Genomic DNA, 13,228 nt, shown 5'->3' on the forward strand with positions numbered 1-13,228 from the left:
TCTTATCAGTAATCTCTGAAAAAAAGATGAAGAATCAGATAGGCAAAAGGGATTAAAATAAAGAAATACTGCCCCAAGAAGAGAAAAATAAAATTCTAGGAATCATAACCTCACATGAATTCTCAGCACCATTTCCACAACCTAGTATTCAAATTTGTGAGACAAAGAAGACATGAAAAGCATGGAAAAGCCATGCCAAAGGAATCACATTTCCTTTTTTAATAAACTAGTAGAGCAAACAAGTAGAACATTCTGATTTCAGAAAGCATTTAATAAAGTTTCTCACAAGGTTTCAACTAATAAGCCACAATTATGAGTCTCTTGTACAAAAAGACTCTTGACTTGCAGACAAATGAGGCAAATGGAGAAATACAGTCTGGATGATAGCTTAAGTGGATCGGTGGCTGGTTAAACATCCATATTCACAGTATGATAGTTTATGAAACAATGTCAATTTGGATTACAAGTCTCTAGTGGCAATATTATAGGGCTTTGTCTTTTATCCTCTTCCACGTTTATGTAAACATCTTGCATATAAATAAAGTACTGTCTATCTATTTGAAGATGGAACTAGTGTAACTGAATAACTAATCTCAGATGCAGAATAAGCATTTAAAAGAATCCCAAAGAAAATTCTAGTTCTCCTGGATTCCTACATTATATGTTGTTCATACCATTATCATAGAAATCACACTGTTTTATTGGTTCCTTATATCCTTCTCTTCCAACATATATAGGGTTTTACAAATTTTGCGTTTATGTAGGTATGAAGAAAACTGCAAAGTACAGGATGGATAGACCTGTGGCTGACCACAATGCCAAGATAAGCCAAAATATGCAGGTGCTAAAAATCACAGCACACAATTCTGTTCTAACCAAGATTAAGTAACAGAGGATTTACTCTCCCACCTGAAATGCCAAAAATGGGACAAAATACATGAACCAGTAGTTTCCAAGACATGAAACATCAGGCAAGAAGGGACAGTAATCTCAGGGAAATGGGAAACACACAAGGTGAGCCCTACCATTACCAGAGCTTACTGCCTTAAAAGTTTCCAGGCCATGCAGCAGGAAGAGGCAATTCAAGCACAGTAGTATTCTCTCTGAGCTGAGGACATGGGAGCAAGAGTCCAAGGGAGCCCACATGGCTAGAGCTTGCAGAGAGTCAAACGCTACACAGAAATTAAACTCAAGAATCCGCAGAAGACTCCTAGAAATATCTAGTTGAGTACTGCTTAGTACATGCATATGTGAGAGAAAAACTCACCAAGAATGGGAAAGAACCATCTGAAAGGTCTAGAGGCACGCCTGGTGCTCACAGCCTGCTGGGAACTGTGCCTGTTCATACCAGTCAGAAGCTTAAGATTCACAAGGCACTGAGCAGAGTACACAGAAGTGTTTTGCCCCAAGAGTCAGAAATAATTAGCCATATACTGAATCAGCAGCTCTGGTCTCACTTAACAAGTCATAGAAGCCAGATTAAAAGGCTCAAACTGTTTCCAAGTAACTGCTCTTCATCCTAAAACAAAGCTTAAGAATGTTTATAGGAATACAAAAATATCTAGCACCCAGTAAGCTAAAATTAGATCTGGCATCCAATCACAGATTACCAAGCATGCAACATGATCAATGAGGAAATTACCCAGCAACCAAACTGATCCAGACATGATGTAGATGTTGGAAGTACATTACAACAGTTGTAATTTGTAGGCTCAAAAAGTCAAGTAGAGACATGGAGACTATAAAAAGACCCAAACTCATATTCTACAGATGAAAACTATAGATGTCTAAGCTGAAAAACACACTGGGTAGAATTAATAGAAGATCAGACATTAAAGAAGAAAAGATTACTAAATTATACCTGAAAACATAGCCACAGAAGCTGTGCAAAAATGAAAAGTAGAACAGAAAAAAAGAATTTTAAACAATGAAAAGAGCACCAGTGAGCTATAGGTCAGATTCATGTCACTGAAGTCTCCAAGGAAGAGGACAGAGAGGCAGTGACAGAAAAACATTTGAATAAATAATGGCCAAAATTTGTCCAAATTTGATTCGAACTATAAATCCACAAAACCAAGAAGCCAACAAATCTCAAGTCAAGCAACATGAAGAAAACTACATTGAAACACATTATAACTAACTTGCTCAAAATCAGTAATTAAGAGAAGATCTGAAAGGCAGCCAGGGGGTAAAAACATTACATTCAAAGGAACAAATGAAAGCTGAGAACACAAGCATCATCAGAAGCAATGGGGTCAAGTAGACAGTGGAACAACTGTAAAGTGCCAAAAGAAAAAAAAGTTGTCAACTGACAATTCCACATCCATCAAACAACATCCTTCAAAAATGAAGGCAAAATAAAGCCTTTTTCAGATACACAATAGCTGAAATAATTCACCAAAAACCCCACACTACACGAAATGCTAAACAAAGCCCTTCAGGCAGAAGGAAAAGCTTGCCAGAGAGAACACAGATCTATGCAAAGGAATAAAAAGCACCAAAAGTGCTAAGTCCATACGCAAAATCTTTACTAATCATTTAAATGTTTAAGAGATCATTGACTATTCAAACTAAAATAACAATGTAGTGTAGGTTTATAACATATGTAAAAGTAAAACATATAACCTTTGCTTAGAAGTTGGCAAGGGGAAAACAGATGTACTACTGAAGTTTCTTCTGTATACGAAGTGGTATAAGATCTCAAAGATACACTGTGATATGATTCAGAGATAGAGTGTAAAACCTCAAACCACGAAATAAGAACACAGTGGTATAACTAATAAGCCAATAAGGATGTAAAATTGAATCATAAACAATCTAAAGAAGGTAGAAAACAGGAATATAAGAAATCAAAGTACACAAGACGAGTAGAAAATAAGCAGCTAAATTAAAGGTTTAAACCTAGCAAAAAATCATTCTAAATGGTCTGAACATACTAAAAAGATTACACACACACACATATATATTATACACACACACACATGCATATATACATATGATCTGAATACTCCTGTCTGACTGATGCCTGATGGCTCCTTCAAGGAGATGCTGTATCATGTTTCTCTGCATTGCCAGAACTATCACATCAAAGGTTCTCAAGAAATACAGAATGACGGGAGTGACGGCAAGAAGTTAATATACTGACTCCCAACTGACCAGTCTTTCTTCTACAGGAAATCAATATTGTTATTTGTTCTCAAGTTATAGTCTCCTTAGTAAGCTATGCCCACAAAACCCCAGATACACTTCTACATAAAACATTTCTAATTGACCCAGCCTAGTATCAATGTAAGCTTTTCTCTGCTTTTAACAATTTCCCCTTCATGAACAATGATTTGTAAAGAAGCCTATGATGGCATTTTCCACTTGCATACCTGAACTGAACTGATAACATCCCAATAAACCAAGCAGAGGGGAAATGTGCTGGCCAGCAGCCAACACACAAGTGACCCACAGGAATAAGAGGGGCTCCTGCAACAGCAACAGAGTGACACAGCTGCTGGGTTAACCACAGGACAGCACAGTAAACACAGGAAACCTTCTTTCCTCTTTGCAATCCCTATTCTAGGCTTCCTCATTTAGGTATTCCATTAAAAGGCTTAAAGGGTAGTACTGTGATAGCACTTCTTGAGGATTTTCACCTTGTTTAGTGAGGGCTTCTCGGAGAGCAGGGGTTATCATAGTTCTTCTTTCACTGTCTTCATTCTTCACAGTGTTCCTGACCAAACTACTTTTCTCCTCCTGTTCCTCCTTTTCTCTCTGTATTAAAATTAAAAGAACAAAATTCAGAACTGGCAGTGAGCAATGAGCGTAACAGCACACCAACTACGAACACAGGGCATGGATGGGAGGGCTCACCACGCCACCCTGGCCAACAACCCAGTCTCCTCCAAAGTGATTACGTTCCCAGTCACACAATGATCGGAAGACCTGCCAGTCTTATTTTTCTTATCTCTTTCCAAAAACGTAACTACACAGTCAAACACATGCACCCACAAAACGTAAATCAACAATCCACTTATCTAGATGTCAATTATTTTTAGCAATCTGAGTACAGACAGCTGCCAAAATTCATCAAGTTATTTCTCTGAATTTCAATTTCCTCACCTGAAAAAAGAGGAAAGTAGCATCTGGGAGCAGGAAGATTAAGATTAAAAGATTAAAAGAAATAAATCACCAGGCACTATGCCTGATATAAAACTGAATTCAATAAAATGTAAGATTGCTGGTTATTATATCTGCAAACACCCAAAACAAGTCAAAATAGTGCTTGGAGCTGCTCAGACAACCATTTGACCAGAGACCAAATTACTCCTCCACCTGCCACCCCAATGGCTCCTTCTAGAAGATCTGGTGGGAAAAACATGTCTTCAGTGAAAAAAAGAAAATCTGAAGGATAGTATAACACTGACTGTGTTTCCTTTTGGCTTTGGCCCTAGAAAATTCAGCAGCACACGGATAACTCACATCATGCTTGTCTTGAATTCTCAGCAAGTGGCTTCATACTACATGATGACCTTCACCCTTTACACTCATTCCGTCCATTTATTTAAGATTGACTTATTTATTCATGAGAGATACAGAGAGAGAGGCAGAGACATAGGCAGAGGGAGAAGCAGGCTCCCTATAGGGAGCCTGATGTGGGACTTGATCCCAGGACCCCAGGATTGCACCCTGAGCTGAAGGTGGATGTTCAACCACTGAGCCACATTTCTTCCACTTTTTTAAATCTTACCATATATACGTTCTTTTTTTAAATTACCTCAATCTGCAAGGTGGTAGAATGCTAATCAATAATTCCAAGGCAATACACGTCTTTAGACATTTACACTTTAGAAGAGACACTAACCAGACCTTACTAAGAGCAATATAATTCAAGAATGCAATATAATTCTTAGAATTCTTACTAAGAATGCAATATAATTCACCTTGGCAGTGGCCCCACCACCAAGCCCATTTCTAATCCCCAGTCCCTAGTCAATCAGTAAGCAGACCTACAGTAAATCCTTTCTACCTAAAAGTGAAAACACCGGACAGATCACAGGATGCCTCAAATCTGCAGCCAACTAATACAGAAGGGAGAATGATCTGTGTTTGAAGCTGGACAAGTGACAGGGATTTACTGCATCATTCTGCCTGCTTTTGGGAATATTCAAAGTTCTCTATACAAAATAAATTTTAAAAAAATAAATTAAAAAAAAAAGAAATAGAAAAGTAAACCAATGAAATATGGAGTTAACTTCTCTACCTTCTCTGTGACTTTAAGGATTTGCTCCAAAATTGGAAGTCACTGAAAAAGTACTTTAGAGACTCACAGGTATCAAATGAGAAACAATAAACCCACAGTTAGTTCTATCTGTCCTAAAGTCAGCATACTTAATTACTAAATATAATCAAAATGCAAAGCTAATGAACAATTTTGCTTCTGGTAATACAATTCTCAGAACCAAAAATTGTATAAACAAACATCAATGATTTGTTCTCATCCATTATAAAAGTAATCAGTTTAATGCTGGGTATTTTATTAAAAACATTAAGTTTCAGCTATTCTTTTTTTAAGATTTTATTTATTTATTCATGAGAGACACAGAGAGAGGCAGAGACATTGGGAGAAAAAGGCTTCCGACTCAATCCCAGGCTACAACCTGAGCCAAAGGCAGACGCTCAACCATTGAACCATCCCGCCACCCAGCTACCCCTCAGTTACTCTTAAAATACTTAAAAACAGGGGCATCCAGGTGGCTTAGTTGGTAAAGCGTCCAACTCTTTGATTTCAGCTCAGGTCATGATCTCAGGGTCATGGGATCAAGTCCCACTCGGGCTCAGCGCTATGCATGAAGCCTGCTTGGGATTCTCTCTCCCTGTCCATTTGTCCCTACCCTCTCCACTCTCATCTCCCTCTTTCTCTCTCAAAAGAAAAAAAAAATTAAAATTAAAGAATCCTTTGGCTTCTTTTAAATCTATTTCAGACCTAAAACCAAAGACATGGGCTTAAAAAGGAAGTCTGTGATGGAGCAAGATGAATTGACCTTGACCGCATTTGTAGGTCTCTGAGGTAATTCCATAGCAAGTTACTAGAATTCTCCACTAATCACACAAGAATTGCCAGGAGGTGGCACTATCTGCTCTCAAAAACCTCTGTCACCACAAAACATCACCAGCTCATCTGCTTACCCTAAAGGCTACATAAATCCAAAACTGGACTCAGAGCTCCAGAGACACTCTCATGGTTATGAAAACAAATTCTGACCCTAGGAAATGAATACTCCTGAAAAGGATGATCGTGGAACACTGTCCATGTCCCATCACTAGAGAAGTGATCTATGATAAAATATGAGAGTAGCTACTCCATTTCAACCATTCAGATACAAAATTTATATGGGAAAACGATCAGAGGCCATGATGAAAAGTCTTGGGCATTCAGGACAAACATTTATCCTTGTCTCCACAGTGGTTTAGTCACCCACTTTCCATATGCAGCAGTTACTTCATTTCTGAGAAGAAAGGCAGTGGTTCCTAACGCTCCAAGGAAATTTAAAGCACCATTTAAATTCTAATTCTAACCTCCTGGGTACAGACACTATTCACTGTTTAACCCAGAATAAAATACTATATAACAAACAGATATATGTACAACTATTACACCACCTAAACATAAATCAATGAAAATTCCACATTTGGTCAACCTTGAATCCCCCCTTCCCCCATACGCCCCCGCTGGACAAAGAGCTTTAATTCCCACAGACTGGCTCACTCCATCCACCATGCCCTGGTTTCTCCTAAGGAAAGGACAACTCCAAGAGCCAGACTAAACCATCTCCCTGTCTCCCAACTTGTAATTCCATCCCATCCCAACTCCCAAACCATCACACTGCCCTGAAAGAAAATACACGTCCTCTCCAAGCTGCTACTTCCGAACATGTAAAAAAAAAAAAAAAAGGAAATTGATTATAAACTAATGTCCTAGGCACTTAGGAAAATGACTATAAGTGAAAAGTCCTTTATAAACAAATAGGCCTATATTAATCTTACATAATCATGGGAGCAAAAAATGGTACCAATTTCCTTTTTAAAAAGATATCATGCAACATCACCTAATTCATCTTCATACCATCATCCCAGAAACCACAGTACCATTCCAATTAACACCTAGAAAATAAACAAGGCAAAAAAGTCATCCATTAAAGATTGTAAGGTAAAATTCCACCTGGCCAGGTAATTGCCAAACAAGTATATTGTCACAAATGAGCTCTTCATTACCAAAGCATACAGACATTCCTTCTGGGAAAAAGAATCCTTCTGATTATTTAAATCTATTTATTTTATTGATCCTTGTTTATCATCCAGTGATTCCATTCCTTATCAAGGCATGCAGAAAACAGTTGCCAGGTTCTCTAGAAAGGTCATCTTTCTATACAGCCAGCTTACCTAAACCTGGAAGCCTTGTTAGCACAAGGCAGGCATTCTGTAAATGTTTGGCCAAATAAATGAATGCCTCAAAACTTCCAGAAGGCTAATCCTGGCTCTAAAAAAGCAGAACTCACTTAGTTTGGTAACTGATTCTAGATCTGGCAACTTTCAATATTAAAAACTCTCCTTCAGGTATAAAAACTAAAAGTCCTGCTGCTGCAATTTAACACCGCTTCTGCAGATTCCTATTTCTTTAAGAAACGAACCCCCACGTACCACTTGCTTGTCACAGCTCAGTTTTTAAATGATGAGCTTTCAATGGGACTGAAAGTTTTTCTGTTTACTACTAGGCTTTAAGGATGCTTTCTGAACTTTCTGAAAAGCAGTTTCACCAGATGTGTCAAATGGTTTTCCTCTGACCCAGTGTTTCTATTTTGGGTAACCTGACTTAAGAAAATAATTCCAGGGGAGCCTGGGTGGCTTAGCAGTTGAGGGTCTGCCTTTGGCTCAGGGAGTGATCCCAGAGTCCTGGGATTGAGTCCAAATCGGGCCTCTTGCATGGAACCTGCTTCTCCCTCTGCCTAGGTCTCTGCCTCTCTCTCTGTTGTCTTTCATGAATAAATTATCAAGAAAGGAAAGGGGAAAGGAAAGGGGAAAGGAAAGGGGAAAGGAAAGGGGAAAGGAAAGGGGAAAGGAAAGGGGAAAGGAAAGGGGAAAGGAAAGGGGAAGGAAAAGGAAAGGAAAAGGAAAGGAAAAGGAAAAGGAAAAGGAAAGGAAAGGAAAGGAAAGGAAAGGAAAGGAAAGGAAAGGAAAGGAAAGGAAAGGAAAGGAAAGGAAAGGATTGCAGACAGAACTCACTATAGGGATCCCTGGGTGGCGCAGCGGTTTGGCGCCTGCCTTTGGCCCAGGGCGCGATCCTGGAGACCCGGGATCGAATCCCACGTCAGGCTCCCGGTGCATGGAGCCTGCTTCTCCCTCTGTCTATGTCTCTGCCTCTCTCTCTCTGTGTGTGACTATCATAAATAAATAAAAATTAAAAAAAAAAATAAAAAAAAAAAAAAGAACTCACTATAATAATGCTCCTGACTACACAAGCCATGGGTAGGACAGGTTGGTTTAAAGGCAGTGTCTTGGGGTTGAAGGGATGTGTTACTTGTGTTCCTGGGTGAATTAAACAGCCAAAGCCTTAAAAATAATAATGAAAGAAGAACAGCTTCATGTTATTCCACTGCAGTGCTATGCAACTTTATAATCAGAACTGGACACACTGAGATCCCTTTGTAAATTGAAATGCTTCTCTGGTGAGTAATTACCAAGCATTCACCATTTATTTCCGAAACTAATGATACTGATATCACTGTTTGTCTGCTTAACCGGAACATGCTGTGGGGAGTATTTAACAACATTTATTTACTGCAGGAAAAAAAGGAACATTCTGCTCTACAATTATAAATCAAAACCATGAGAAAAACAAAAAATACACAACCTAAGAACTGTGAGGCTCTTGCTGACTCCCTGTGCCTATCCAATCTCTTCAGATTCTCTCCTAGAAACCATTTCCCCTGGGGGGAGGGGTAAAACAAAGAGATGGAGCTGAGGCTTGACCCCACCCCTACCAGCTGGCCAGATAACCAACTTTGGACAAATTGTTTAACTTCTCTAAACCTGCTTCCTACCCTGTAAATGGTAAAATGGAGACAATAGTAGTATGGATATCAGGATCAATATGAGGATTGAATGAGATAATTCAATGTGTACTCTGATTTCTCCTAATACCCTGAAGTTATACAGGAATTACCCTCTTTCCCCACATCCTTAATCCATCCATCTTATTCAATCAAACCACATTGCTTCCCAATGCCTATGGTGAAAACTCACATCCCCGCAACAGAGAATAAAAAGGCCTCCAGTATCTTGCCCCTGCCTTCCTTCTCTATTTCACTCCACACTTCCCCACTCCTGCTTGAAGCTCTAGATAGGCCAAACAGTTCAGAGCTCCCCAAAACACCATGTCCCCTAGCATGCCACCCCTCCACTTCCACATCTGTCTTCCTAGCTTTCCAACGTTTCACATGTTAGCTCTCTCATTCTTGGACATCACTTCCACCCCTCAAAATCTCTTTAATCCCAGAATTACTGCCCTGGATCTTGCTACAGAGGAAGGGAGGCACACCACAGGGGTATACTAGTTGGACCAAACCCATCCCACTTGAAAATAATTTCTCATATGGTAACAGTTCACAGATATCAAGTACATACATGCCAGGGAATAAAATAGTGTGTAGGTGAATGAATTTCATCTTCATAACAACTTTAGAAGCATTACTTTTATTATCTCCCACTTTAGAGATGAGAAAACAAAAGGACAGAGAGTAAAGTAACTTGCCCACAGACACAGAGGCAGAGACCGTTTGACTCCATGAAAATCAGTGAGCATTACTCTAAAAGAAGTCATGTAATAGGAGTACTTTGGCCCAATACTCCTAAGTACTAGCACATCCTCTATAGTAACAACTCAGGCAATTTAGTGCAGCACCTGACAAAAATCAGGCAGAACTAGTAACTCAGGAATATGTATGAATGGACCCTAAGGAAAATGCCAAAAAATATGTGAAAAAGAAAAGCCAGGCAGTAGTAACATCCACTGAGTTTAGTAATTTATGTCCAATATAAAATGAAAATATAAGACATATTCCAAAATCCTGCCATAAGTTAAAGAAAAAAACTGATGGCTCATTTTCGTGTCATACTGAAGTTGGAAAAATATTTATTTTTGCTCCAAATCTAATGATTTCATGAGAAACTTTTTGTGAGAATCTAAAATATCATAAATCAACTCCTTAAAGTTCATAAAATCCAAAATCATTTCATTTCAAAAAATTATTTACAGAGATGTCCAAAATGTTTGTTCTCTCCAGTGTTGTCTAGTGGACAGAAAATGAAAAGCACAGAAAAAGCTAACCCACATTATTCCAAACTCTTACTATATACTTGGAACTTGCTAAAAATTAGATCTTAAGTGTTCTCAACACACACACGAACACACACACAAGGTAACTACATGAGGTGATGAATTTGTTAACTTGATTGTGTTAATCATTTTACAATGTCACATATCATTACATCATAAACCTTAAAAATCAGTGTATAAATACATACAATTTTTATTTGTCAATCATAACTCAATAAAGCTGGAGAAAAAATTATTCCCAACTCTTCACTCACAACAAATAAAGTTTTAAATACCTTCTCTAAATCTTATGGAAAAATCTAGAAATCTATCTAAATCAGGTATCTAATGAACTGAAATCTATCCTGTTTTAAGACAGTTTTGCCCCTGAAAAATTACTCAGATTCTTCATTAAAAGTCATAAGATTACACATATGCTTTGACCCAGTGTATCAATGTGAGGAAAATACAACCTAAGAAATATTCATACATTTTTAAAAATAAAAAAGGTCTCAGACCAGTGCCAATTCTAACAGCAGAAAACCTGCAACAGGGGCAGCCAGGGTGGGTCAGAGGTTTAGCGCCGCCTTCAGCCCAGGGCGTGATCCTGGAGACTTGGGATCGAGCCCCACATCAGGCTCCCTGCATGGAGCTTGCTTCTCCCTCTGCCTGTGTCTCTGCCTGTCTCTGTCTCTCATGAATAAATAAATAAAATCTTAAAAAAAAAAAGAAAAAGAAAACCTGAAATAGACTGGCTGGCCAGCTGTAGTAAAGTGTATAAACAAGTTTAAAATGTCTAAGCAAATCTCTCATTTTGACGAGTGTCAGGCTGAGATCATTGACGCATCCTCAAGTACGTGTTCTCATCTGACTCACACCTGTGAAGAAGGCAGAGGGCACAGCCCTTGTTCTCAGACAAGGGGATTAAAGCTGGGGAGGGTTAATCTGTGCCTCAGATCACTGAGTTACACACTGCTGGGCCAAGCCCTGAACCCACATTCCACATACTTGTCATTCTTAATAGCTCCTCTGCCAGGGCTTCTGAAATACAAAGCTACTAAAAATGACAGAAACTATACATGCAAGTATTCGGAAATAAGTAACAAAAATGCTGCAACAGGAAAGACAGCAATTTTAAATCGGGAAAATAATTTTGGATATTATAAATGCTTAGAGTTTTACACTCAACCAAGAATTTTTTTGGTTATGAGCTTTACAAAAGCAGCCAAACCACGTAATATAAAAATGGATACAGTGCCCTTGCCTGAAGGGAGGTCTGGCCTTTGTCCCCAGTTTTTGGAAAGTAACGTCTAAACCCTTGGAATTTCCTGAGTGACAGCAGTGTCTGTTATTCACGGTGGACTCTTTAGACCACACTAGACTGGAAGGTGCTGGAGACCAAGTTCAATCACGCAGATAGATAGATAGATAGATAGATAGATAGATAGATAGATAGATAAAAATAAATAAATAAATAAATAAATAAATGAATGAATGAATGAATGAAATCACACAGGCAGTCAATCAGTCATGGTTAAATAATGAAGCCCCAGTATAAACTGGACACTGAACCTCAGGTAAGCCTCCCAGGTTAGCAATATCCATGTCTACTGTCACATATCAATGCTGAGAGGGCGACACATTCTGCGAATGAATGAAGGCCTCCTAGACTCTGTTCTATGCATCTCTTCCTTTGGCGATTTTCTGTACCCCTTCCCAGCAACAAAAACTAGGAGGATAACAGCTTTCAGGGAGTTCTAGAACTCCCTGAACTCAAAGTTCTATGAGTCTTTCTAGTAAATTATCAAAGCTGAGGGTGGTTTTCAGAAGCCCTCTCACCCAAAACTTGCAATGGGTGGCAATCATGGGGACTATGCCCTCAGACCTTGTAATTTATCTACTACCAGGTAGACAGAAAGAGATGGTTCAAAGGAAAGAAAACGTGTTCAATCTGACTCAAAATGAAAGAAATACAAATTAAAATCAGGTTATTATTTTTCACTTTTCAGGCTGGCAAGACTTCAAAGACTGATAACACCGGTGGGTCAGCAAAGATAAAGAGAAATCTCATCTCTCAATAGAGAACAACAGATAAAAATGACTTCAATTTTTTATACGGCAATTTGGAAATATCTATTAAAACTATAAAATCCCCTTTGATACAGAAATTTCCATGTTATGAACTTAATTCTTGAGATAAATTTATACCAGTAGCAAAAAAATATAAGAACAAGGGTATTAAAACACCTAAATATTAATCAACAGAAGCCAACCACATCATAAGACATAGTCCTAGTCCACTACATAAACACTAGAATGGAGTGGGTAGATCTGTATGACAGCACTGGAAAGCTGTCATACTAGATGGAAAAAAAGCAGTCTGTAGACTTGGGAATACAAAAAGATCCATCTGTGTAGCCAGAAAAATAAAGTTAGACCAAAGTGCAGGTGTGTTCGTAAAGGTAGTAAAAACACTTGGGAGAATATTTCCAAACTATAAACTGTGGTTTCCTATGAAAAGGAGAATTAGAAGAACAGAGACAGGGAGCTATATTCTTTGGAATTTTTTAAACAGATGTAAGCAGGGCATTAAATTAAATGCAATTCCACAAGGAGGGTCAGATCAAATTATGTATTTTTTTTTTCCAAATTATGTATTTTCAAAGGGAGTATTTAAGAACTAGCAACTTCAGATGGAGTAACTGGGTGATGGGCATTAAGGAGGGCACTTGATGTAATGGGCACTGGGTGTTTAGGCAACCAATGAATCACTAAATTCTACCCCTGAAATTAATAATACACTATACATTAACTAAATTGAATTTAAATAAGAAGAAAAAAAATTAATGCCTCCCTCACATCAGGGAT

General features: G+C 38.4%; 1 protein-coding gene across 5 annotated transcripts in view; it reads right to left on the minus strand.

Annotated features, from left to right (window-relative positions):
• The window catches only part of LOC140639123 (S-adenosyl-L-methionine-dependent tRNA 4-demethylwyosine synthase TYW1), a 239,312-nt gene that overhangs the window by 203,650 nt on the left and 22,434 nt on the right, over window positions 1–13,228 (minus strand). For 4 of the 5 annotated variants that reach the window (XM_072837582.1, XM_072837579.1, XM_072837580.1 and 1 more), the window contains exon 8: window positions 3,642–3,759. In XM_072837582.1, the coding sequence (XP_072693683.1) occupies window positions 3,642–3,759 (118 nt within the window). Of the gene's footprint in view, window positions 1–3,641; window positions 3,760–11,932; window positions 12,084–13,228 lie in introns of those variants that run through there. The other variant, XM_072837583.1, reaches the window with a different exon arrangement.

This window comes from Canis lupus, chromosome 8 (assembly GCF_048164855.1).
Source record: "Canis lupus baileyi chromosome 8, mCanLup2.hap1, whole genome shotgun sequence".
Taxonomy (NCBI): domain Eukaryota; kingdom Metazoa; phylum Chordata; class Mammalia; order Carnivora; family Canidae; genus Canis; species Canis lupus.